Here is a 24,887-nt window from a genome sequence, read left to right as displayed (position 1 = left end):
GAAGAAAGCAGAGCCTATTACAAAGTGAGACATGAAATAGAAGACATAGGAAAATTAAAGGGAAAAAGGAAAAAAAAAATAATGAATAAAGACTATTAAAAATCGGCGTCTTAAGTAATGGTAAGTTTTCGGATGATGAGCCGATGGCTGCTTGTCTACTCATCGTCGTCGTCGTCGTCGTCATCGTCGCCATTATCGTCGCCATTATCGTCGTCATTATCTTTGTCGTTTGGGCCGTCATCCGAGGGCAGGGACTTGTCGAAGGTGTTTTTATCCACCACGGTAATGTTGGCACAGGCGAGTCTAGTGTTGTCGGGGCGATGAATGACTACGCTTCGCCCAACGACGGAGTTCTCACCCGAAAAGGTGAGATCCGGGTCGGTGTATTCGATGTCGACACGCAGGTTGCCCTCCGGTGAGCCCGCGAGCGGCCCGTGCTTTCCACTCAAGTCGCCCACTTCGCACTGATACCCACTCTGACTATTGCAGCGGTCTGTGCCGTTGACTTGCTTGGGATCGAGGTGACCGCCGGTCCCGTTGCAATCGCCATTGGCGGGGACCGGATGGACATGCACGTGGTAGGGCTGGGTTTCATTCTTGAGACCTTGCTCGACAACAACGTGCACCTTCATCTCATCTCCCGGCTCCTGCTTGAACCCGAAGCGGGCAATGACACCGTCTATGGTTGTAAACGCAAAACCATGAAAGGGTCCATCATTTGGTTTCTATGGGGGGGGGGGGCGAGAGAGGGAGGGGATGACTTACTCTGATTGATACTGGCAATGGCATAAGAATCGTCATCTCCTGTCCGCGGCAGGAGCCTGTGTGAAGGCAGCGCCTGTGTGATGGCAGCCAGGGAACAAATGGCGACGGCAATGTTGAAGAATTTCATTGCTCCAACACCAGAGACTAAAGCGAAGAAAGCGTGCGGTGAGAGAAATACGGGAGTTCCCAAGTTAGGAGGAGAGAGGAGAGGTGAAACGGTTTGATTGGGGGTGGGGTTTATATAAGTAATTAAATTGCAAAAAAAATTCCGAGGCTGAAAATAGGTAAACCCAATCTTGGTGCGGGTGTTTGGATTTCTTGGCTAGAGATTTTCGTGCACAGGTCGCCGGGAGCCAAGAGGCGAGGGCGAGGGCAGGAGCCGCCTTATATACGGTTCCGGGGAGGCGGCAGCACCTCCCCGCCCCATGGCCGCGGCGCTTGGTGCGCAGGAGGCTATTAATGGCCATTGGGGCTGAGGAGGTTTGTCTTGAATGTTCCATTTTCATCTAACGATGGCTGAGGCTGTCCTCTCCAAAATTCCCGGCGAAATTCGCGCAGCTGAAATGCATCATGCAAAGGGAGGTGGTGCAAAAATACCACGGACCATTCGGGAATAAAGCTTTCGAATTGGGCACGCCAGCCTAATCCCGCTCTCTGGTGTATTGCATCAGCAGCAGAGGGCGTGCAACCGCGCACAAATTCAAATGCAATACTGCCGATTATGCAACTCGCGGTGTAACGACGCCCGACCAGGCCGCTTAAGAGCCAGAATCTAATCGGCGGCTCCTAGCCCTTTCGGGGCATGAGTTGCCACGCAGGAGAGGAGGGAGCGCTTTGCGCTTCCACGCCCATCTCGGTGTGAGCCGGCTGGAGGGGACCAGGAAGGGCTCGATTTCGGCCCACCGGGGCACCATGTAGCACGCTGCCATGTTCAGCAGCAAGTTCAGCCGCCATCCCGCAGCGACAGGTGTGGCATGTGAGGGGGAGCTGCATGCAAGGGCCCGTTTCTTACTTGTTCGCCGATTCCCCTGAGCATCAGGCGCTGTTTCCAAAGGAGCCGCGGGCACGGCGCTCAGCTCTCTCCCGATTTCTCAGGGCTGATCGAGGGTCTTCCACGGCTCAACCCTGCCGCCATGGCCCATCCGAGTCTATGCATGGAAGCGACCTATGCAGAAGACTATTTTTAGCCGGGGACCAATCTACATGCAATACCGGATTGGAAACCCAGTGGGCAAGTGTTGCACTTTTGGGATGAACTCTATCGACGACCTGCTATGGCGCTGCTCCAAGCCACGCGTCGGCGGGAGGACATTGGTTCGACGAGCGTTGCACCATTACTCATCGCGCCAATGCAGGCGAGTGTTCTACTCTGGAAACTTCTGACACCTGTTTTCCAATGAGGCACTTCTACCTGCCCGGTGGCGAGTGGTTTCTGGCAGGCCGTCCTGGTGCGATACGCCTACTCCACATAGTCATCCAGCTGAAGCTTACTTGCCCATCCTATCGACTTCTCTCTTGCAGAGTGGCTGCGGAGCCCTGGTGGCTGGTTCAAGATTGGGATTTGGATTTGCCCGGTATCGGAGCAACGCGCATCCCTATAATTATCGTGCACAGTCCAAATCCAGCGTGCTTATTTTTGGCAACACAAACGTCATATATCTTGCGAACATCGTCGCTATACAACGGTAGTCTCTATGGATTTATTTTTGGTGATCCAAATCTTTTAGCCGGAGAGGCTTCAATAGAAACAATGGTTTATATGGATCTGGATCCATAGAGACCGATTTAGAAACACAGAGGAAGACTGCTGTGCAGGAAGAGAGCGGTTTGCCGACTAAGACTTACGCTTTTCTGCACACTGTAATAAATGTGCTGCTTGCCAGATCTGCTGTAGGAAGTGCAGGGAGCAAGGTAAAAAAATCCTCTTTTTCCTTCGAGACCCTGCGCCTGCAGGGCAGAGAGGAAATCAACACCCCTTCCCAACTTCTCTTTGAACTTGAGTCGTTGGAGCATTGAGAGTATGAGTCATGGCTTGTAGGCTACGGCCTAGTCATACACCTTCCGTAGCCTTAGTATTCGCCTTTGGAAATGCATTTCAGCCTTGTCACATTATAAACAAAAACACAAGCCGAAATTATGCTACCTAAAACGGTACAGTATGACTGTCATTTGCGCTGCGCTGAAAGGAAAGAGGAGGGGAGGAGGGAGGGGTGGAGATGGTGGGAAGAGGGTTGTTTAAGGCCCGTGACTGCCAATCTCTTGGAAAAAAAAAGATATGTCCAAGTGTGTCGAACGCTTATGCCAGTGCGGCCCAACGGTTAACCTTATTGACATGGATCATCGACATAATGAATCTCTCTCAACTCTTCGAAAGGTACCTCTTTTCATTCAGCTGCCATCCCAAAGGAGTGGGAATGGGGATTGCATGGCAGGGGCCTTCCCTCCTTAGAAAATATTGGGGTCTACCCCCCTTCATAGAGGGCCATCCCCACTTTTATTAATAGGTTGAATACTAAGGTGTCTTAATGCATTACATGTGTAGCATCATATATAATGCCCAACTCGCAAAACAGTACTTTGACCAAGGGGCTGAGAATGAATCGTTTCGTCGACTAGAAGAAATTTCCCAGATCATTGGGGTCTTGGATGATTTTCGTGTGAAGTGGACAAGTCTTGTATGTACTGGAATGGCCTTTTACCGTATACGTGCTTTTTTTCTGAATATCAGAGTTTACCGGTCTTTTGCACCCACTAGCAGCTTAATACCAGAGCCGGCGCGGCAAGAGAAGGGGTGCCAACGCCACCTGCTCAACCCTTGCCTTTAGGGAGTCTAGTTTCCTCCTCTCCCAGAATAGATGCAGTAGGATCCTTTGGTCTATGATATTTGGTTATTCACATTTATTCACCAAAGCATCTCTCTCTCTCTCCCTCCCTCTCTCTTCCAACTCTCCCTTCTTCCCTTCACGTCTTTTCACCTCCCTGCTTCCTGGCCATTTTCAGAATTCAGCAAACTTAACTGAACAAGCACGTTTTCAACCTAGATCCAGTTTACACACCCGACCCTCTCCAACAGCCAGTGTACTGTCAAGTGTCATGGGCCACCCCGTCAAAGATACTAATGCATCTCTATTTACGATAGAATTCCGCCGTCGCATCTCGACCCTCCCATTTAACCCCATCCATTTCCCCGATACCCCCCACGCTTAACATACCGGAGACATTGTCGAGGTCGGAGTCGACGGAGCCGCCGTCTTTTGTTCCTTTTGAACAGTTAGAGGGGATATTCCTCGATTATCTGGAGCGAACATGCAACGACAGTAAGTCCACCCCATTGCTGTTCACCCTCCCCCCACCCCTCCGCGCGACCATTGGATGGCTTATTTCGCTCTGGGTTTTCCTCTTCCCTTTAGTCAATGCCACGGATAGTCGAGGCGACCGCATCCACCAAACTCAAACCGCCAAACGCGTCAAACTCAACACCGATTTCCGCATTTTCAAATTTCGCATCCAGTCCTTCTCGAACGGATTCTACGAGTTTGTCCTGCGGAAGGGCATCAGCGTGTCCCTGAAGAATGTCAAAGCGTTTTTATGGCAGACAAAGTGAGTGGCCTAGTTGCTTGGAAATTTGCTTGAGTCGTTGAGCGCGACCCCCCTTGCTAATCTCCATCCAGATATATCTCTCGGTTTAACGAGGAGGGCAAAAAGACAAAGTCCAAGGGGAGCCATGTCTGGTCCGTAAACGCGGGGCGCGATACGTCCGGCCGGTGGATCTTTCAGCCGTTCAAGAGCCGTATCGTCGGGCGTCCGTCCGCCGTCGCATTTGTCGGGGAGCGGTACGTGTACGAGCCCAAGGTGTGGGACCCCCATTATTGCGGTAAGCCGGTTCCCTGCCTTGTTTCCTTGTTTGTGCGTGACGTTGATCCCCCTTCTCTGTGCCGGGATGGATAGCCCCCAAGGTCATTTTCAGCTCTCCCAACCTCCTGAATTGGTTGAAATGGGAGAACAACGTTCTCAGTGGCGTCCCCGGGGAGGACGCACAGAGCGGCGAGATTACCGTGGTGGCCGATTTCCGGCAGGGTGATAAGAGTAAGTGTTGTCTTGGAGGACGGTCCCGCCCCCTCCCTCCCCCCACTCTCCCATCCCTATCGGAAGGCTCGCTAAACTATTCGAGGGCTTGTCTGCTTGCTTTAGTGTGTAGGCTGGAAGAAAGACATATCATCCAAGTGGTCCACTCCACTGACCCCTTGGCCCCGCCGCTTTCGAATGCGCGCGGCTTCACCGTCGATGCAAATGATCCTAGACTTTTGCTGAACAGCGAGATGTGGAGGGGGAATCAAACCACCTGAACTTTTGCCTATGTAGTGTGTTCTTTTACATATTGTATTCTATTCTATATTTATTCGCTCTCCCCCTTTTTTTTCCAAAATATAATTTAATATCTTACCATCGAAAATGAGAGGAATGAGGGGGGACGGGGTTTTTAAGGATAGATGTGTTTTGTTGCAAGAAAGCAGTCCTCAATCCTAGAAATCCATCGAAGTTTGGAGACTCTGTTTCTTCACCTTTTTATTTTTATTGTTTTAATTAATCCTGCCTGTTCTTGTCACCGTTTCCTCAACGACATGGTCGAGGCGCAAAGAAAAGCACTGGAGGCGCTTATGGGTCTGGAGGCCATGGGTAGATTTGCTTGAATCGCCTCTTGATTTTCCACCATGTTTTAATTTTTCTTTCATTTATTATTATGGGATGTGTGCAGGAGGGGCGCCTGAGAATCTACGTTATTATGACAGTCGTGTATGTCGATCATATCTGTGTGGATTCTGCCCGCAGGAACTCTTTCGGTAAGAGAATGAGAGCCATCAGAGTTTGTATTCACAATCAACTAACCTAGATGCAAATTCTTTACTCTTTGACATCGATCTTGAAGCAATACGGTGGGTAGCCAAGATCGTTTATTTAAGAAGCCGATGTTTTCGCTCACTGCCTATGCATTCCTTTTTCTTGGTTTTTTTTATTTCCTCTGCTCTCTTTCCTCTCTTAGAAAGCAGATATAGGCCCCTGTCCAAACGTCCATTCGGATCGCCTCAAGCAAGAGTATGAAGATGCCAAGCGCAAAGGCGAGGAGCGTGGCTTTGAGCCCGACTTCATCGCGGCGATGGAGCGCTTCACAATGGAATGCGATCGTAAAATCAGAGCTGCACGGGCACGACTGGAAAAGACGCAGGGAGAGGAGGAGGAGGGGGAGAATAAAGATGTATATGATTTTTTCCGGGCTATCCTCTTACTTGCCTGTAGATTCATTGATCTTTTGGCTGTATGTGCAATAGGAGCAAGAGTTACAGGAGCTTGAGGCCGAGATCGCTGCTATGGTGCAGGAGGCCGAGGCTCTGGGTGAGGAGGGGAAGGTCACGGAGTCGATGGCTCTTCTCAAGCAGATTGAAGTCAAGAAGGAAGAGCAGGCGGCCAAAAAGGTACATAAAAGAGATGCTTGTTGCCGTTCAAGCTGACTTCAAACTCCTCTATGTTTGTTTTGGTAGAAAGAGATTGAGGAGCGTGAAGCATCTGCCCTGCAGAAGAAGTTGCGTGTGTGCGAGGTGTGCGGGGCCTTTCTTTCCGTGCTCGACTCTGATAAGCGTTTAGCCGATCATTTCCAGGGAAAGGTATGGGTGAAGAGGCTGGATTGCTTACAAGGAGCTCACAAAATAATCATTTCCATTCCGTCCTCTTTCGACGGCTAGCTTCACATGGGATACAAACAAATCCGCGACACCCTTGAGGAGCTCCGTAGCAAACGAGACATGGGAGGAGGGCGCCGCCACGACCGCTACTCCCGTCGGGACCGAGACCGAGACCGAGACCGGGATCGGGATCGCCGCGACCGTCATGAGCGAGACCGTTATGGAGACCGTGATCGGCATGATCGCGACCGCGACCGCTACCGCGAGGACCGTGATGACTAGTAAGAGAAACAATAATTTTTTTTTTGTTGTTGTTGGAGTGCCATTTCTTTTTTTTTTCTTTTGGGAGATGAGCATCCCCACGGCGAGGGGGGTGGATGAGCACCAAGGGACTGACGTGTTTTCTTTTTTCTTTTTCCAAATTCTTCCCCATAGCCGACGTTCTCGGGACAGCAGAAGTAGACGCTCCCGGACACGCTCGCGTTCGCGCACAAAGTCGCCGTCGCGCTCCAAGTCTCCCCACCACCGGTATCGCTGAAGCATGTTGACTTTTGTTGTTTATTTCTTTGACGCTTGGAGGGTAGAGAGAGGAGGGGAGCGAGAGGTTTCCCCTTCTCGAACTCTTTTTTTTTTTATTTTCTAGATGCATTGTAGGAAATCGCCTGGAGTTTGAAAGATTCTAAGAAAAAAAAAATCTAATTTTCCCTTCCCCGGTGTGCGGTATGTCGTCTTTCCTTTTTTTTTTCTAGTTTTTGGTCCATCCCAATAAATCAACTTTTCTCCACGTGTCAACGGGCTCCATCCCCTCTGTTTTGTTCCACCTTCCTTCTTTTTGCGATCCGCTGAGATAAATAAATTTATATGAACACACCTTGACGAGGTGGTAAAGCACACGCACGCACACACACTTTAACACACTAAGTCCAAACGAAAGAAAAAAAAACATCATCATTATTAATATAAAAATAAAAATTACAGCTAGATTTGGAACAAAAATAAACGGGGAAAAAAAGCAGACCAAACAAAAATAAAGAAATACAATCCAAAAACAACAAATTCCCAAAAAATCGAGGTGTATACATGGAGAGGAGCGGGGGAGGGCGTGGGAAGGGGGGGCGGGTTTCACAATATTCCGCCCGCCATCCCAAACGCACCGAAGATCGCGGGGGGGCGCTTGGGCTCACTCTTCTTTCGCTCCGGGATCTCGGGCAGGGGGGACCGTGGGGAGTCCTTCGGGTCGAGCGACCGCAGGGGGGGCGGGGTTCCCGCCATGTATCTCGCGCTGGTCGAGGGTGGGGAGAGCGGCGACTTGTAATACGCATAGGAGAGGGGGGGCTCGCTGGAGCTGTGCTCCACGAGAGTCGAGGTGGGGGAGTGGCTGTTCCCGAACGAGAGCGTGCCCATGTCCGCGGCCTCCAGCTTCCTCTGCTGCTGCTCCAGGAAGCGCTTGGTGGCCATCATGACTCGGAGCGCTCTCACCAGGAGGCTCCTGCACCCCGCCAGGGTGGCGCTCTCGTAGATCAGGGGGGCCGTCTGCATGTTGAGCATTTGGTGCAGGGCGTGGGTGGCCAGCGCCTTTAGGCGGGAGAGGTCGTAGAGGTCGGCGAGCAGCAGCAGCTGGGCAAGGATGCGGGGCTGGTGTTGCTCGGCGGTGAAGAGGTGGCCCGTGTACAGGAACTGCATCAGAGCGTACACCAGGTCGTGGGGGTGAGGGAAGTGGAGCACCTGGTCGACGAGGTAGGGCGGGGGGGGCGCGAACCCTTGCTCGTGGTCGGAGCCCGCTGCCCCGCTGCCCCCTAGCTCATCCTCGGGCCGAGGGGTGGGCAGCGGCGTCTCCAGCTCGGCGGGCGACGAGCCCGGGGCCACGAGGGGCGTGTCCGCCTTCGCCTCTGCCCCCTCCCCGGGCCCTGCCTCCTCTTGCAGTCGGCCCGGATCCGCAGCCGTTGGTTGCTTCCTCCTCGCCCCCTCCGCCTCCAGCAGCTCCCGGAACCAGGGCCATCGCTCCGCCACCAGCCTCGAGTTGACCCTCAGCGGCTTTCCATCGCTCGTCTTCACCGCCAGGTCGGCCATCCACTCCCCGCGCAGCATCTCCAGCCCTATCTCCTGCGCGGCCCCCGAAATGGTCTCCTCGGGGGGGTGGTAGATGCCGTAGGTCTCCAGGTCGACGACGGCCACGTGCTCAAAGTTCAGCTGCCGGTGCGCGTAGTCCTCCGCCAGGTCCCGGTGGTGGTTGCCGAAGACGAGCAGGCGGTTCCCGGTCAGGACGGCCGAGTTCCACGAGCCCTGCGCAAGGGAGGCGCCCGTCTCGAGGCGCGACCAGGAGAAGGTGTTGAGGTTGAGGGCATACATCGAGAAGGACTGGGTGGAGCGCGAGATGAAGGTGCCGGCAATGACAAAGTGGTGCCCGACAATGCCGCCGGTGGGGAAGCGCAGATAGGGCGGCGGGCCGCCCTGGAATGCGTTGGGGATGGTGGAGATGTTGAAGGAGGCGGGGTGCAGCCACTGGGTCAGGAGCACCTCGCGGCGCACGTTTGCGTTGTGGTTGTAGTTGGCGAAGATGTACACGGGATGGTGGGCCTGCTCCTCGGCGCCCACCATCGATAGGCTTCCCCACCGAGGAGGAGGGGGATGCTGCTGGCTGGCGAGGCTTGTTCGCCGCTCTCGGGAGCCCAAGCGATCCGAGGCGTGGAGGGAGTTGCTCCGGAGGGCGTCTCTACTGGGCGTCGACGAGGGCGAAGCGAGGGGGGGCGAATCCGCCGCCCACTCGAACGAGCCGCCGCCCCTTCTTCCCGCGGGGCCCTCCTCCGCGGGCAAACAAAACACGCCCCGGTTGCACACGCCCACCAACGGGATGTTGGCGGCCACGCTGGGGGCGACGGTGGCGGCGACGGAGCGATAGGTGCCGAGCTGGTTGGGGCAGGCTCGGGAGAGGGTCCACGTCCACTCGTTCAGATCGAGGAGGTTGACCTCCTCGATGTAGGCGTTGGTGATGTCTTGGCCCCCGATCACGATCAGGCGGTCGCCTGCCACGGCGGCATTGTGTGCGTAGCGGGCCTGCGGGTCGAAGAGCCCCGGGGAGATCTGGGGCTGGGTCCAGGTCAGCGTCTCGAGGTCGAGGACGTGCAGGTCGTCGAGGACCGTGAGCTGGCCCCGCTTGCCGGGGGTTTCCCCGCCGTCTCGCGGGTAGGCCGAATAGCCCATCCCCCCGAAGACGATCAGCCGGCCGGCGTGGTAGCTTGCCGAGTGGAAGTAGCGCGCTTGGGGCTGGAGGTGGCCGGGGGCGGGCGCGGTGGCGAGCCGCCTCCAGTGGAGTGTGGCTGTGTTGAGCTCGTAGAGGTCGTTGGTCATGGCCCGAGAGGTGGCGAGTCTGCCGCTGAAGACATAGAGGCGGTTGCAGGCATCGACGGGGGTCATGCTGGCCCCGACGAGAGGGGGGGGAGCGCTTCCGCTCGTTTTGTGGGTGGTTACAGACAGGGCAGAGACCGAGAGGGCTGCCGTCATTCTGGAGTTCAATGGAGCCGCCGAGAATCAAGAAAGAGGTTACAGGAAACAAGAAAACCGAATGCGTAGCGATGGCGATTAGAGGAATGGGTAGCGATCAATAACAGCAAAAAGGAAGTTATAACCTAGGGGAGAATCAGTGCGTGGGCTGGGCCCTCACATGGGAAAACCGAATGGTATCGAGGATTCAGATCAGGCGCTGCACAGGCACACACACAATACACCACACACAATAATCCAACCGACTGTGATGGGGATTGGGATGGGTGAAGGGGCATAGGAATCGGGGGGGAGCGGGGGAGGGGGGGAGGGAGGAAGAAGGGATGAGCGGGCGCGGGGAGAGACGAGAGCAGCGTGGCAAAGGGGGGAAGGGAGATGCGGGCGGCTCTAGCAGCGCGGCAAGCAGGCAATGCGGCAGGAAGCGGACGAAGCTAGAGGCGGACGAAACGGGCCGCTCATGGAATCAACGATAATCCGAAAAAATTTAAAACGGTGCAGCGAGTGGGTTACGATGAATCCAAAAACACCGTTCAGCAAATCGCGGCCACGAGCCGCATTTGGCTAGGCTCGGTCACTCGTTGTCCACCAGAAGTTTTAATTACCAAACGGTGGCAAAAACTCTGTTTCTGCTGTGGAGCCAGCGTGCTCCGCTCCCCGCCTCGCTGCCCCTGCCACCAACAAGCCTCTAATAAGCGGCCTTTGAAAAGCCGGCGGCACGCAGCCAGCTCATGAGCCCTTGGGAAAAGTGCTTTTTTTTTTCAGAAAGCGTTCCGTCTGAAATCCACCAAACACATACACTGAACAATCAGACAAAACAGACCAAAAACAACGGAATGGAGAACAATCACAACCACGGAACAAGAGGGAACAAAGCTTCACAAGGATTGCGTCAACCGGTTGCATAGGATCCACAGGACGCCCTGCGGCACACTCGGGGGACGGTGCGAGGCGGGTGCAAGGCCGAGAAGTTGGGCGGCGGGCTAGGTCGGGATGTTCTAGATTGGCATGGCAAGCCGTGGTTAGATGGGGAGGGCAGAGCGAGGCCCCCTTGCGGAGAGGAGGGCCCCGTCAAGCCGCGGCACTTACATTCTCTACGCAGTGGGCCCGCAAGGCCTCGAACACCTTGAGCATCTTGCGACGCGCGCCCAGGGCGGCAACCCCCCGGTCAAGCAGCTCCTCGTCGCTCATCCGGATCAGGTCTCGCCACGTCTTGCCCGCGAAGAGCGGGGTGTATTTGTGGAGGCGCAGGCTGCGCAGCCAGGCCGGAAGATCTATTCGTGGGAGCGCATGGGCCGTTAGCCTACAAGCGTAGCAATCTAAATGCACCGCACTTACCGTTGACCAGATCCATATCCACCTGGTCGGCGCGCCTCTCCCGGGGCCGACCATGGTGGGAGGGCCGGCGCGCCGTGCTAGACTGGTCGCTGTGGTCGCTCGTGTAGCCCTCGTGGGGCTCGTCCCCCAGCGGGGAGAGGTCCCCGCGCTTCGGGAGCAGCTGGCCCTCCGGCACCGCGACGGGCGAGTACTTCCAGAGGGATGGGGCGAGATCGGGGAGGGCGCCCTTGAGGAAGGGTGGGGAAAGGGACTCCCGGTGCACACCGGCGCACCACGGGGGAACCTCGTGGTCGGCGGCGGGCGGCGGGGCGGCGGACGGCGGGCGCTCCACATCCGCGGCGGAGTGGGGCCGCTCCATCGCCCTCGTGCTGCTGACCGAGAAGGGGGGCGCGGGGGAGAAGATGTTCCACTCGCTCCCGAGCGAGGAGCGCTGGTCGTGGCTGGCGGCGTGGCCGACCAGCATCGTAAGGTCCATGGAGCGGGGGCGGCACGACTTCAGGCCCTCGCCGATGACGCCGGCCCTGCGGGGGGCGGCGGGCCACTGGGAGGAGGCGAGGTCGTCTCGGTGGGTCTGGGGGGGATCCATGGCGCGCACGTCTCTGGGGCTCATGACGAGCGCCTCGTAGATGCCCGAGTTTGGGCGAGTGGGCGTGGGCACATGCCTGCCTGCCGGATGCAGCGTGGGCCACGAGTTGCGCGATGCAAGGTCATTCTGCATTTCAGCGAGGGCACGCGGGCTATTGGCTTCGCCGCCGATTCCCGCTCCTACTGGATCTATAAATGTACAGATTAGCAAACAAGCAAATCGCCCGAGCGCATGAGACGGTTGGGTACCGTGCAGGCTCACGGGGGACCGTGAGGAGGGGTTCCAAGCGGGGTCTAGCCTGCGCCTTAACAGCTCCATGAAATAGTGGAGGTAGGGCGGGGGGCAGTACTGGAGCAGCTGGTAGAGCGCCGCGGTTCTCTCCGCGCTGGACAGTGCTCCAAACCACTGGTCCATTGCATGCAGCTCCTCCACGAACACAGGGTCTTTGCTCGTCTGGGCCAGAATGTGCTCAATCTCGCTCTGCCGATCGTGGAAGAGGAAGCGATGACTTCCCTTGGGGAGGCTGGCGGCCAAGGAGAGCGCGGGTGGCTTGCCGGGGGCCTGCTCCATTAAATTAGTGGCGAGGAAGCGTGGGACATTCGAGGAAGGAAGGGAGAGGGGGTCGACGGGGTCGGCGAAAGAGTAATGGGTGGTCATTAGGTGGATGGGGGGCGGATTACCAAGGACTAGAGACTAATTAGGGCGGCTCACAATTCAAGGCCTAGGTGTATATAAATAGCTGTATGGGTGTGTATTATAGATGTATATGGATAGATAGATATTTATTGGGAGAGCGGGAGGCAGCTAGGACGCTAAACAGCTATGGAGAGGGGGGAGGGGAGCAAGAAGAGCGCTGACGGGATGAGGGAGACTAGCGATACGCACTACGACTAAGCTAGGGGGAGGAACAATGTGTTGAATTCTCATGAGGGCCACGAAAAGAACCGCATGCTTAAAAAAGGAGTTCGCCTAGAGTCGCGAGGCGCAGAGGAGTGCAATAAGGTTTTCGATCTTCGTGTTTGAGTTACACGAGTTGGAGCAGGTGGAGAACCATCTTACAGTTTCAGAACATAAAACCGGATTTCTAAATGCGGCGGCGGATTTGAATCGTCGCGCCCCAAAATTGGAAGCCCCTCATTCCCCCCAATGCAGGTCACACCCTTCCAGCTTGCTTCGCGGTGTGTAAGCCATTGCTCGCCGTGTGTGGGAGCAGTAGAGGCCGGGCCGTCTTGCCTCCTACAGCCCGTCGGATCCAAAACTGTCTGGCTTTATGGAGAGGAGAAGGAGAAAGAGAAGCAGGGGGTGGGGAGAAGGGGGAGGGGGGGGGGGAGCCACGGCCGCCTTACTCTGCTTTGGGAAAAGCTCCATCCCCACCCCCTGTGCCGGCTCCAGACCCATCTCCCTGGCTCGCCTTTGCATTGGAGAAACACGTCATTTATCGCCCATAAATTGTAACTCGAACCATGTTTTAGTGGGCAATTATCCGAATCGTTCCTAGCACGATGTCCGCCCCCCTCCCTCCCAATAAAGCCGGTCGATCTTCTCTATATTGACGCCCTGCTTGCTTGCCATCGGCGAGGGGCATAGATAAGCGCTCCCCGCGATTACCTCAGCAGAGGTGCGGAGGCCCCACACCCGCTCAACGAGTTGGACAGAGTCGGCTTCGCTATAGAACACGGGGACGTATGCACCTTGATCTATGAAACAGGAAGAGATTGCAAAGGTAACTCGAGCGGAAGCCGATACAGGTCTGCCTCGACTTATTTATAGTCTGTTTCTAAAAGGGGGGGCGCACGGGGGCTAGAGGATGCTTTTGCCGTGGTAGCCGTCCCGCTTTTGGCGACGGCGGTAAATTGGATACGTCGTGGCAAGTGGGTAGCCAATATTTCGATGGCGGTGACGATGCTGAACTTGCTTGTCTCCGCACGTTGTGGTTCAATGTGTTTTGGTCTTTGGGCGCTTCTTATGCTCTTAAATCGAATGTCTTTTCCCATCCCGGAAATACGTAAGAAGTGACGCGTTGATTTCGTGTATACGCGTGGCAAGTGGATACGCAAGGTTCCCAAATTCATCGCCTATTTATACTTTGTATGAAGAAGTTTTACCCTTTCTACTACACTGGCCAAGGCCTATCCACACACCCTTTTCCCTCTGCACCCCCCTTTTACAGCCGGAATTTAGCTGACTTCTCCTCTGCTATGGACTACAACGGAAGCGGGTTGGTAGCCATGACGGGTAAAAACTGCGTAGCCATTGCCGCAGAGAAGCGTCTCGGCGCTGACTCGATCACGATAGCCACCGATTTTCAAAAAATATTCGCCCTAAACCGCTCTTGCTACGTCGGACTCCCCGGCCTGGCCACCGATATCCAGACTTTGTAAATCGCGTTATTCTCTTCTTGGAGGGAGGAGGAGACTCTAGAGGTACTAATGTTTGGTTTTTGCAGCTCTGCATTGCTCAGATACAAGACCAACCTATATAAGCTCGAGGAGAATCGCGACATCCGGCCAAGAGCTTTGTCGCATCTTGCTGCTAACCTGCTCTACGAAAAACGATTTTCCCCCTATTTTGTCATGCCGATGGTGGCGGGCCTTGAGAAGAATTCGGAACCATTCATTTGCAACATGGATTGTGTCGGGTGTATCAACAGTGCCGAGGGTTTTGTGGTGGGCGGCACCGCGAGCGATCAACTCTACGGAATTTGCGAGGCATTGTGGGAACCCGACTTGGTAAGCACAGAGGGGCCGAGGCCTCTTCCTTTTGCAGGGGGACCCCACCCTCCCCTCCTCTAATGAATGCTTAACTATCATTTCAAGGAGCCGGAGGACTTGTTTGAAATCATTTCACAAGCTTTACTAAATGCCGTTGATCGGGACAACAAGAGCGGCTGGGGAGCCGTCGTACATGTAATGTGTGTATCGTGAGTTTTTGAGAAATCGATTTTTCAGGCTTTCCTGACACACACTCTGCTTTTCTCTTCCCTAGTACGCCCGAGGCGACGTTGACCCGTACGCTCAAGGCACGGCAAGATTAGGATTATTCAGGCATCGGGATGCGAATGATGGATTGCCAAAGGATTGTATTGAAAGAAATGGAATATTGATATGAATAACAGAGGCAAAAAAAAAGTAAAGAGTACAAGTTTCACTTAAACAAGAAAAAAAAAATGATGGCAGTGTGTGGATATGAACAGCAGCTGAACAATGGTTAAAAAAAAAAGTAATGTGGCAAAAGAATGTGGATGCAGGGCAAAAGTGAATTGAAAATCATTAGTACTCATCACCCTCGTTCTCATCATCACCACCCTCCTCCTCGTCTTCCTCATCCTCCTCTCCCTCCTCGTCTTCGTCCCATTCGCCTTCCTCTTCCTCATCTCCCTCCTCTTCCTCCTCGCCCTCACCCTCACCCTCGTCCTCTTCCTCCTCTTCGCCCTCCTCACCTTCTTCCTCCTCTTCTTCTTCACCCTCTTCACCCTCCTCCTCCTCACCCTCCTTCTCCTTCTCCTTCTCCTTCTCCTTTTCCTTCTCGTGCTCTTTCTCCTTGCCCTTCTCCTTCTCGTGCTCCTTCTCGCCCCCCTTCTTTCCCTCCTCTCCTCCATGGGCTGGAGTGGGCTTGGCCTCTCCTTCTTTGCCTTCTCCATCAGTGATAGGCTTCACCTCACCCATGTGGGCCGGGACACTGACTGGTTTCTCTCCAGGGTGGGCAGCGGGTGCGTGCTCGTCTCGGACGGAAAGCGGCATGCTCTGCACGGCCGCAACTGAAAGGAGAGTGGCGAGGATAATGGTAGCAAACTTCATTTCTATAGGATGCGAAATAAACGGAAGATAAAGAAGGTATGTTTTTGTTCCCTGCGGCTAGGCAATAATGATTGGGACGACTTGTAGAGAGAAAAAAACGGAAGAGAGAGAGAGCAGTATTTATAATGGGTTCGGGAGAGTTGCCCATGATTTTCCCATAAGCTCAGTTGTGTTGCCGCATTTTCATTCTCATGCACCTCAAATCAGCGATTTTTTCCTTTCATCGCTTACGCTCTTAATCTCCTAATGCAACCACGATCCCCTATAGCATGGGGAAGGGTGTGGTATCACTATTTCACGAAAATCAGCAAAGGAAAATGGCCCGCGCTGGTCAATGCCAAGAGGGGCGGGTCGGCCTACAATTTGCGCCGTTTTGAAAAAGTGTGCAATCTGGGGGTCGGACCGGAAATTCCTCGGCCATGACTGGACGGCTAATAATTTATTAACTAGCGAACAAACAATCGCTTGTGTTAGGCTTAAGCTGCAAGATGAACACAATCCTAATCCCCCCCTCCCTCTCCATCCTCTTTCCATTCTCAATGAAACTACATGGATAACAAAAAGGCTCTTCTCTGGTGATACCACTCGCACGCAAAGAGGTTTCCCATTGACGAGTTCTGGGGATAGAAGGCCTCCTCTAGCCGTATTCAAACTAAGCTATGAAGTAATAAATGACGAAAGGGTACTCGGTGAAGTTGCAGCAAGGAGTGTGTCATGCTCTGCCCCGCCGAGTGGGTGCAGAAGGCAAATCTTGAGAGGTTCGTATATGGGAAAGCAAGAGGGGGACAGATGATTGATACGTGTGAAATTGCATATGAAACATATTGAACTTCCATCGGGTCCCTCACAGCCGTCATCATGGGCAGCCATGAGTCGTCGTCAATATGAAGAGTGTGATGACGTGCCAGTGAGGCGCTTGGGTTCCTGATCCCTTCCCTCCTTCCTTGCCCTCAACTTCAGGATTCTTCGGGCTCAGAGGGGTCGCAGCAGTTCGTGAACCCAAGGGACGATTCTCCATAAAAGTGGTCATCCCCGTGTCACCCAAGGGTAGGAAAGACAGATCTATCCAAGGCGATTTTTTTTAACAAAAATAGAAGAGTGCAAGCTCCACTATCAGACAGGCAAGCACATCTGCCCGCCACTATACTGGTGATGGATCCAACTTGAAGCCCGCCTTCCTACCTACGTTCCAACGGTAAGCTCCTGCCTACCTACAGCCACGCAGGATTCGCTGCTTGAATTTATCACACCCTCTTCAGTGGGAAGAGCTCCACATAAACTCGGGGCGAGAAAGTATCTTCTCCGCATCGTTGCAGAGGGCTGGTGGGGGCATTTCCAATCCGCCGAAAGACTTCCGCTTAGGAGAACTGCATTCCCCCTCCCCCTCCCTCTTGTTTGAAAATCTTATTGAAAAATTGAGCCATCCAGATATGGCCGAGCCAACCTTCTAGTTGAATCGAATCGTCCCCAAATCACCCTCATCTATGAGCTTCTATATAGAATCATGGCACTTATCCAGTTGGGAGCGGTTGAAACAAGCGGGTAAACCCTGGCGTTCGCTTCGGCTGTTTTCCATTCTACTGAATGCCCCTAATAAGCCGGGACATACTCTACACAATTGCTGTCCGCTGGGGATGGTCGGTGGATTGGCTGAATGGATCACCCTTTTAAACTTTATTTAATAATTCATTCATTTCCAGCATTGCCGACTATACAATGAAAATAGGGCGGAAAGAATATACAGGTACAGTAGTGTAGCCGCAGGTAAAGAGGAGCGAGAAGAGGTTACATTAGCCAAAGCGGGTGCCAGGTGTTCAATGGGGGACACCCTTTACGCATAAACCTGCATCCGTTGGAACCAGTCTCTAACCACGGTATCGTCCTCAGTCTGGCCCTTGAGCAGCAATTCCTCCAGCTCATCCTTGTTGATGTTCTCCACCCATTTGAAAGTCCCGAACAGAATGAAATCAGCGTATCCAACTGCAGAAGGCATATGGAGACAACGTTGGACGGGTCAGGAAGAGAGGAGGGGCAAACGGCTAAATAGCGGCATGTTACCTTGGTCTCCGCTCAAAAATTTGCCAGAGTCCTGGATCGCCTGGCGCACCAGCTCCATGCCCTTCTGTACTTGTTGGGCCCATTCGGTCCTCTGGGCCTCGATCTCCTCGAGGGGGACTCTCAGCATTTCCGTGCGACTCCGGTAGAAGTACTCGCGGTTGGGTTGGTCGAGCGCGCGTTCTGGGATCTGCCGAACTATAACACGGAAAATGGCCATACTAATAACCTTGTCTACATAACTTTGGAAGAAGCGGTGCAGCGTAGGCTGGCCGTGGAAGAGGGAGGGCTTGTCCGGGTAGGCGGTTTCGAGGTACTCAGCAATCGAAAAGCTATCTTGATGCGCGACGTTGTCAGGGTCGACTAGAACCGGGACTCTCGGAATCAAATCCTGACCACTAAGATACGAGAGTGCAGGGGAAGAGAGGGGGAGAGGAAGAGGAGACACATATGTTCAGCACTCCGTCCCTTGATATACATGGCCACCCGTTATAAATGGGGAAGAAATTCAACTCACAGCTTAGGAATCTGCTCGTGCACCTCGAGGAATGTCAGTGGGACCGATTCGAAATCCAAGCCCTAAATACATTCGAGCACAGCACACGATGAATGAATCATGCAAAGCGCGTATTTGCAACGGGTCAAAAAGAGAGAGAGAAAAAAAATTCCTCGCTCTCCCGGAGAAGAATTACCTTGTGTTTGAGGGCGAACCGAATACGCCAGCAGTAGGGCGAGATTTTGAGCGACGGTGTCTTTCCAACAAGCTCGTAGAGTTGGAAGGGAGGCATGATGGGAGGAACTAAAGAAGAGGGCCAACACAACCGAGAGGCAGGCGACTCTACCAGCTCGAGGAAAAGGGTATAAATCACTATATTGAAGGTCCGGCCTGATGACTAATGAAATAATTGCTATACCATAATTTGGGGCTTTGCCACACTCAACAACTTAGGCCATACTCCCCCGGGGCCAATTGGGGGAAGGATTAGATCCTTCTGTTTGTGATGACTTGCTGGCGGAAGCCAGATATGAAGCTGTCCTTCCTTGCTCATGCAACCTCCCTCTCTAGCTGTAGAGGTGGGGGGAGGCTTGCTCAAAGGCTGGATGCGCAGGATATCGCCCCACCCGCAATCTTATCTTGTTACAACCCAAAGGGGGGGTGTGAAAAAGTCTGACTCTAAAGGATACACCTAATGTATTTTTGAAAGGAAAAAAAAAAGAGAAAAAGGCCATGTGTCTAAGTGGCATCATTTTCCCATCTGCCAATGGCTAAACTAACCGCGAATACAAGAGCTAAAGCGGGCATTATGTTTATTTCCGAGAATGGCTAAGCTAGCATCCCAAATGAATACAAGAGATACAATGTATTGGGTGTACTCGCTGATTACGTATGGGGGGTTCCAATGTGAAGAAGCTGACGACCAAAGAAAAATGGGGAGGGAACCAGGAGATGGAATGGCAAAGGAGAGAATAAATAAATAATCTACATATTAATTTAGCCTAGTATTGAGGTTCACATCGAGGGCGAGAGTCAAAGGTTGACTGGAATAAATAATAAATAAGCAGGAAAGAGGAAGGGATGCGTGTCGGCCTAGATGATGATTCTTCCATGCAGGAAGAATTCTCGAAGGCGGTGGAGGAGATCCCGTTGCAGGTATCGCTGCTCCCATGTATCGACATCGATCATGGGCCCGGACTCCTCCTCAAGCAAATAGCCAAGGGAATTCACGCGCATTCGCTTTAATACGTCGGCCGGTTTTTCCTTCGGCAACTCCAGGAGAGAGCCGGCGGTGGATGTCACTTGGCGAGTAAACTCGCCCAACTGTCTCACGGCCGCATGCGAGACAGGTAAAAACTGGAACATCTGGAAGACGTGAGGCATATCCTCGTACACTTGGAGGGTGACGTCGGTGGGGGGCAACTCGCCGCGTCCGCTCGCCGCCTTATGCGCCAAGAAGATGCCTTCGTCTCGCACCATCTCGCCGCCCCCCAGCTGGATCAGCAATGGAGGTAGTCCGCCCAAATCCTTCGCGTACACCGGGCTGACCAGCGGTAATCTCAGAGCAGTATTCGGTGCGTAGAAGTGCAGGCGACGTAGCTTATTAAGCTCTGCAAGGGGAGGTGGTAAATGGGCGCCGTCTGAGGCGGATTTTTCCTCAGCGTCGGAAGGGCTATTGGTAACAGGTTTTGGAAGGAGCGAGTAATCTTGGGCCGGCGACATTAAATGGGAGAACCCGTTCGCCGGAATATAATCGGTCTTGGAGTTATCAACGATGGAAGGAAAGGCATGCGTAAGATCGACCCTAGTTGAAAGGCAAGATGAGATTTATGGGCTAGGCGCGGGTAGTAGAGGAGGCAGAGAGCCTACCATGGCGACATGCACGCGGCACCAGCAGGGAGAGGAAGGCCACTATCACGCAAAGCGAGCAGAAGTGAGAGAGCCAGTCCTATTCATCACAAAGGGAAAAAAAAATTAGCAACCTCAATGCCACAGAGGATGTATTATCCTTCCAACAGCTTACCTCCACCGGCAGAGTCTCCCATTATGACTATTTTTTTGGGGTCAATTGGTTTTTCTCCAGAGCCAGCGGGGGGCGAGATGAGGTATAGATATCCCGCCAAGGCGTCGTGAAGTGCGGCTGGGAAGGGGTGTTGAGGAGCAAGTCGGTAGTTGATGGCTACAGTGGGGATTGGGATGAAAAGGGTGAGAGACCTGGGGCTTTCAAGCCAACAGCTGTATGGTTGATTTACCAAACACTTTGGCGGCGGATCGCTTTGCGACCTTGGCAATCAAACGACGATGTGTATAGGTTGAGCAGAGATAGTAGGCGCCGCCATGTAGGTAGTAGATTACACGGTCCAGTTTCTTCCCGAGGAGTGATGAGCTGGACGAAAACAATGAGGAGCTGGAGGAGAAGAACGAGTTCGATCTTGGGATGCTATGGAATGATGGACTTCGGGCAAAATCACTCTGGGATTTAGGCGCCAATTGCTCTTCTGGCTGGACCTTTCTGTAAATCCATTCCCCCTTCAGTGGCCCGCAAGCATTCAGCCTGTCTTCATCCTGCCAATTCCAGCCGATTATTTCTTCCTGCCCCTTTAAGAGGGCACCAAGGTAAGTTGCGGCTCTGGCGCGGGATTCGTTTGGAATGGTGAATGGCTCCGTGCAATAGTGAATGGGGCCAGGGATGGGGTGCATGGTATAGGATTGGACGGCCTCCACCGTTAGATTCTTGCTATCCCGGAGAAAATTCCGGACAAAAGTCCAGCATATGTGAAATTTGAGATCCCATGTTTTTGCAGGCGCCCCTTGAAAGAGCAAGCAGTAATTACGGGGGTCAGCTGTAAGATCATGGAGCCAATTGGCTGTGGAAAGCTACTACATACCCGTTACCACATGACCGAAGGTTGTGGAAACTACCAGAGGCATGCGGGGTAAGATGATAGACCAAAACATGTGGGCAACCTGGACCCCGCCATTTCTTTCCCTCGGGATCTTGGGGGGATGCATGATTTATCGGCACTTGAACAAATAGGAGAGAGAGAGATGGCAAAAAGAATGGAATTAGGGAGATTCAAAATAAAGAAATGTGAGGAAATATCAGTACGAACTTATTAATCGTGAAAAAGGAATGGGGTAAAGTGAAACTTCACCGCCGGATTTTTAGCTGGGGGGGGGTGGGGGCGGACTTTCATGTGCCTGCATAAATTAATGGCCGGTTGGATTTACGGCTTTCAGCCGCGTTCAAGTCAGGCTCGACAGAACAGGTCTTGAGGATGAGCATTAATTCAATGAGGACATTGCGACATGGCGAGAGCATTGTTTCTCGGGTAAGTTCGGAAGCGCGTATGTTCTCTATGGAACATCCAGTGTTTAGCTCCACCAAAGAGCGCGTCCTCTCCACAGCCAACCCCACTTTATGTCAGCGCAATTGGCTCCCATCCCGGGCACTAAGACCCCCTCTTTTTTATTTGAAGTCACTTTTAGCATGGGAAAGAATGGCTCCGGGATCTGGGGTGTAAACCCGTGTCTCCGTTGAGCTGGTTTTATGTAATGAGTGATTATCAAAACATTTTGGATCTGATGATTATGAAAAGATCCCTTCGGTCGTGATTTCTGTGAAGCCAAAAGGAGGTTGTGCAAGGAGATTGAGACTAAAGCAATTTTGGAGCGGAGGCCGGGCGAGGGGGGGGGAACGGGGGCCCAAAGGCCCCCGGGCTTGGGCGGCCACGATTATTAGCGTAAAGCCAGTGAGGCAGCAGCAATGTCCGGCCGGCCTTTGGCCCGCTGCATCGTTAGAAGCTATAGTATCGTGGGGGTTCAGGGGCCCCTCAAACCCAATCCCAGCGCTTGTGCAACTGGCCAAAACTTTCGATCGCAACCAGATCGTCTGGAGAGACTAATTCAAAACACAGCGGCCATTTGCACGAAATGATTTATCTAATAAGGGATCTGCGCGCGTTTATTACCTAGCTCGAATGTTTTCCCAGAGGGAACAGAGTTTCAAATATTTGCGAGCCGCCCTTATTTAGGATGCGAGGGACGAGTATGGAATTGGAAATATTGGAAAGATTCATCTATTCTAGCTCTTTCGTCTCCTCTCTTTCAAAACTACCGCCCGTCTCCCCCCAAACTCCAACGACCTTAGGCTTCTTTTAAACCTCCCATTCCTTATCTTTTTTTCCCCCCTCCAGTCTTCATCCCTTACACTCCTTCACACCAGTCCCATCTTCGAAACTTTGCGAGGGCGTTCAATGACAAAACTCCTCTACTTTCTGCTGCTGGTGTTCGCCCTCTGCGCAATCCAGACATCCGCGGGCCCGCAAAAAAACCAGGGCAGCCAATCCCTCCAGCCTCAGGAGACCCAGACCTCGGACGCGGCCCTTCCGAATGGAAAGGCTGCCCCTAGAAATGGCAAGGCGAGAAAGGCCATACAGTCGCCGAACATACGAGCAGACAACATGGTAGTGATGCAGCGCCGTCGGGATGCCGTAAGAAATGCCTTTCGTCACGCTTACAATGGATACAGAAAGTATGCCTTTGGACACGATGAGCTGAAGCCGGTTTCAAACAAGCCGGCCGACCCCAGGTGAGGAATATCTCAAATTCACACCCTTTCCACCCAAGTAAATAATACTCTGTTTCTACTGTCTATCAATGATAGGAATGGCTTTGGAGGTAAGCCTTCACTACTTTGCATTCATCTCCTCCCATAACCATTGTCAATAACCCTAACCGTCCCCCTCTCCCTCCCTCTCCCTATCTATTCTAGCCACGATCGTGGACTCGCTTGACACCATGTACATTATGGGGCTTGAAGAGGAATTCAAAGAGGCGCGTGAATTCGTAGCCAAGCTTGATTGGAACAAGTACACCGACCCCATGGTGCAGGTCTTCGAAACCACTATTCGGTATCTGGGCGGCCTTCTCTCCGCATACGATATGAGTGGCGACAGGGTGTTCTTGGATAAGGCGGTCGAGCTCGCTGACAAGTTGATGCCAAGCTTCAATTCGCCCACGGGAATCCCATATCAATACGTGAACTTCAAGAGGTAAGTGGCCGTCCCCATTGATCCCCCTCTCCCCAAAACATCCTTCAGATGCCCGGAAACGGTTCCCTTCTCCCCACTTCCTCGATAGTATTCCCTATATGTCTTTCTCTCCATTCCTCTATTTAGTGGAGCGCCGGCTAGATCCGGAGAGACGGGTGGCGCTTCCGTTCTCGCCGAAATTGGAACCCTTCAGCTCGAATTCGGGCACCTCGCTCAGCTCACTGGCAATCGCACTTATTTCACAAAGGTGGGACCCTTCTCTTCATTTTATTTTTATTTTGATCTTGCCTTTGACCTCTCCTTTCCTTGCTAGGTACAAAAAGTCGTGGATGTTCTTGATAAGGCGAAAACAACCTACCCCGGGCTCTATCCCATCTACATTAACCCAGAGACCGCCGAATTTGAAACTTGTAAATACCTCGCGTCCTCTTCGGTCTGCTCGATACTGACGCTTTTTTTCTTTGTTCTAACTTAGCCTTTGTCACCTTTGGAGGCGGAGGCGATTCTTTCTACGAGTATCTGATAAAACTGTAACTATCCCTTGCATGCTTTCCATAGTCTACCTCCCCTTGTTTCATTGTGTTTTCTCAGCTTTATCTACTACGGCGGAGAGAAGCCGCAATACTTGCGCATGTACGATGAGTCGATCACTCATTTTGCCAAGTACATGGTCTCCGGCACCGCAAACTTCTCCAGACTCATACAGATGAACGATCTCGATGGTAAAAATCCCATTTTTCACCAAGGGGAACTGGCCTGCTTCCTGCCGGGCAATCTAATTCTCGCCGCCCGCATCACCGACAACCCCTTCTATGAGCAACTCGCCTACCCACTGATGAACTCGTGCTATAATGCCTGGATCAAGACACCTACTGGCATCGCGCCCGAAAGCTGGTGGTATGTCAACTCTGCTGGCAAAAGATCGCGAGATTTTGGCACGCCGGAGAACAAGAAACGGTCCGAGAAGTGGGGCTTTTGGCCAGACTCCGAGGGCTACATCCTGAGACCAGGTAGGTGGAGTTGGAAGTGATCCTTCAACCCATGCCTATTGCAATACTGAGTTACCATCTTCCTAGAAACCATCGAGAGCCTGTTCTATTTCTACCGGCTAACTGGCAATCCCAAATACCAGGTATTCTCCCTTTCCACTCCGAATGCACCCGTCGCCAATTTTGGGTCACTCATTTCCTTTTTCCTTTGACTGCCTCTGATAGGACATGGGCTGGCAAATCTTCAATTCCATCGAAAAATACTGCAAGACTTCTTCTGCCTACTCGGGACTAAAGGATGTGACGGATCCTTCGAAGGGCATGGACGATACCCAAGAAAGTTTCTTTTTCGCCGAGACGCTCAAGTATCTCTATCTTCTCTTCTCCCCACCCAATGTGGTCTCGCTCGACGAATGGATCTTCAACACAGAGGCGCATCCGTTCCGTCCTAAATAATCCTTTGTCCAATGTAAAGAATTTAATATTTTGTTTCTTTTTCCTCTAGCTCTCGCTGGCTTATAACGTTTATTAATTATTCAGCTCTTGTAATAATGCTTATCTCCCTTACCTTCTCCTATTGACTTCGCTGCTACTCTGCTCTTGCTTTGTTTTCCGTGTATACCATGTTGGA

At 53.0% G+C, this 24,887-nt stretch overlaps 12 protein-coding genes across 12 annotated transcripts; 4 read left to right on the top strand and 8 right to left on the bottom strand.

The window, feature by feature from the left end:
- Positions 1-155: 155 nt before the first annotated feature.
- Positions 156-2,778, bottom strand: VTP21DRAFT_7262 (uncharacterized protein; the record flags this gene model as incomplete). The annotated part of the gene is made up of 9 exons (XM_069397984.1): positions 156-679; positions 766-909; positions 983-1,218; positions 1,277-1,537; positions 1,612-1,807; positions 1,890-1,964; positions 2,032-2,210; positions 2,257-2,360; positions 2,611-2,778. 9 exons carry the CDS (start codon positions 2,776-2,778, stop codon positions 156-158), a joined length of 1,887 nt encoding a protein of 628 aa, XP_069255489.1.
- Positions 2,779-3,113: 335 nt separating this feature from the next.
- Positions 3,114-5,111, top strand: VTP21DRAFT_7261 (uncharacterized protein; the record flags this gene model as incomplete). The annotated part of the gene is made up of 9 exons (XM_069397983.1): positions 3,114-3,139; positions 3,308-3,440; positions 3,521-3,625; positions 3,766-3,843; positions 3,905-4,082; positions 4,176-4,365; positions 4,437-4,639; positions 4,714-4,851; positions 4,957-5,111. The coding sequence occupies 9 exons, from the start codon at positions 3,114-3,116 to the stop codon at positions 5,109-5,111; spliced, it is 1,206 nt and encodes a 401-aa protein (XP_069255488.1).
- A 276-nt stretch (positions 5,112-5,387) lies between these two features.
- Positions 5,388-6,991, top strand: VTP21DRAFT_7260 (uncharacterized protein; the record flags this gene model as incomplete). Its single annotated transcript, XM_069397982.1, has 8 exons — positions 5,388-5,442; positions 5,522-5,606; positions 5,693-5,699; positions 5,807-6,019; positions 6,093-6,236; positions 6,303-6,439; positions 6,504-6,724; positions 6,879-6,991. The coding sequence occupies 8 exons, from the start codon at positions 5,388-5,390 to the stop codon at positions 6,989-6,991; spliced, it is 975 nt and encodes a 324-aa protein (XP_069255487.1).
- Positions 6,992-7,565: 574 nt separating this feature from the next.
- On the bottom strand, positions 7,566-9,944 carry VTP21DRAFT_7259 (uncharacterized protein; the record flags this gene model as incomplete). Its single annotated transcript, XM_069397980.1, has 1 exon — positions 7,566-9,944. The coding sequence occupies one exon, from the start codon at positions 9,942-9,944 to the stop codon at positions 7,566-7,568; it is 2,379 nt and encodes a 792-aa protein (XP_069255486.1).
- Positions 9,945-10,819: 875 nt separating this feature from the next.
- On the bottom strand, positions 10,820-12,522 carry VTP21DRAFT_7258 (uncharacterized protein; the record flags this gene model as incomplete). The annotated part of the gene is made up of 3 exons (XM_069397979.1): positions 10,820-10,924; positions 11,031-11,215; positions 11,280-12,522. 3 exons carry the CDS (start codon positions 12,520-12,522, stop codon positions 10,820-10,822), a joined length of 1,533 nt encoding a protein of 510 aa, XP_069255485.1.
- A 398-nt stretch (positions 12,523-12,920) lies between these two features.
- On the bottom strand, positions 12,921-13,937 carry VTP21DRAFT_7257 (uncharacterized protein; the record flags this gene model as incomplete). The annotated part of the gene is made up of 4 exons (XM_069397978.1): positions 12,921-13,131; positions 13,212-13,276; positions 13,474-13,562; positions 13,661-13,937. The coding sequence occupies 4 exons, from the start codon at positions 13,935-13,937 to the stop codon at positions 12,921-12,923; spliced, it is 642 nt and encodes a 213-aa protein (XP_069255484.1).
- Positions 13,938-13,955: 18 nt separating this feature from the next.
- On the top strand, positions 13,956-14,899 carry VTP21DRAFT_7256 (uncharacterized protein; the record flags this gene model as incomplete). The annotated part of the gene is made up of 4 exons (XM_069397977.1): positions 13,956-14,242; positions 14,312-14,594; positions 14,682-14,785; positions 14,851-14,899. 4 exons carry the CDS (start codon positions 13,956-13,958, stop codon positions 14,897-14,899), a joined length of 723 nt encoding a protein of 240 aa, XP_069255483.1.
- A 235-nt stretch (positions 14,900-15,134) lies between these two features.
- Positions 15,135-15,662, bottom strand: VTP21DRAFT_7255 (uncharacterized protein; the record flags this gene model as incomplete). The annotated part of the gene is made up of 1 exon (XM_069397976.1): positions 15,135-15,662. One exon carries the CDS (start codon positions 15,660-15,662, stop codon positions 15,135-15,137), a length of 528 nt encoding a protein of 175 aa, XP_069255482.1.
- Positions 15,663-16,518: 856 nt separating this feature from the next.
- Positions 16,519-16,970, bottom strand: VTP21DRAFT_7254 (uncharacterized protein; the record flags this gene model as incomplete). Its single annotated transcript, XM_069397975.1, has 2 exons — positions 16,519-16,724; positions 16,874-16,970. The coding sequence occupies 2 exons, from the start codon at positions 16,968-16,970 to the stop codon at positions 16,519-16,521; spliced, it is 303 nt and encodes a 100-aa protein (XP_069255481.1).
- Positions 16,971-17,493: 523 nt separating this feature from the next.
- On the bottom strand, positions 17,494-18,505 carry VTP21DRAFT_7253 (uncharacterized protein; the record flags this gene model as incomplete). Its single annotated transcript, XM_069397974.1, has 4 exons — positions 17,494-17,642; positions 17,721-18,115; positions 18,235-18,296; positions 18,410-18,505. The coding sequence occupies 4 exons, from the start codon at positions 18,503-18,505 to the stop codon at positions 17,494-17,496; spliced, it is 702 nt and encodes a 233-aa protein (XP_069255480.1).
- Positions 18,506-19,305: 800 nt separating this feature from the next.
- Positions 19,306-21,225, bottom strand: VTP21DRAFT_7252 (uncharacterized protein; the record flags this gene model as incomplete). The annotated part of the gene is made up of 5 exons (XM_069397973.1): positions 19,306-20,017; positions 20,083-20,161; positions 20,237-20,392; positions 20,466-21,023; positions 21,102-21,225. The coding sequence occupies 5 exons, from the start codon at positions 21,223-21,225 to the stop codon at positions 19,306-19,308; spliced, it is 1,629 nt and encodes a 542-aa protein (XP_069255479.1).
- Positions 21,226-22,469: 1,244 nt separating this feature from the next.
- Positions 22,470-24,712, top strand: VTP21DRAFT_7251 (uncharacterized protein; the record flags this gene model as incomplete). The annotated part of the gene is made up of 9 exons (XM_069397972.1): positions 22,470-22,804; positions 22,880-22,893; positions 22,988-23,267; positions 23,394-23,514; positions 23,581-23,677; positions 23,743-23,797; positions 23,859-24,277; positions 24,344-24,399; positions 24,482-24,712. 9 exons carry the CDS (start codon positions 22,470-22,472, stop codon positions 24,710-24,712), a joined length of 1,608 nt encoding a protein of 535 aa, XP_069255478.1.
- Between the last annotated feature and the right edge of the window lie 175 nt (positions 24,713-24,887).

Source organism: Calcarisporiella thermophila (assembly GCF_041956535.1).
Source record: "Calcarisporiella thermophila strain CBS 279.70 unplaced genomic scaffold VTP21scaffold_3, whole genome shotgun sequence".
NCBI classification, from domain to species: Eukaryota; Fungi; Calcarisporiellomycota; class Calcarisporiellomycetes; order Calcarisporiellales; family Calcarisporiellaceae; genus Calcarisporiella; species Calcarisporiella thermophila.
This window is presented reverse-complemented; position numbering and strand designations above follow the sequence as displayed.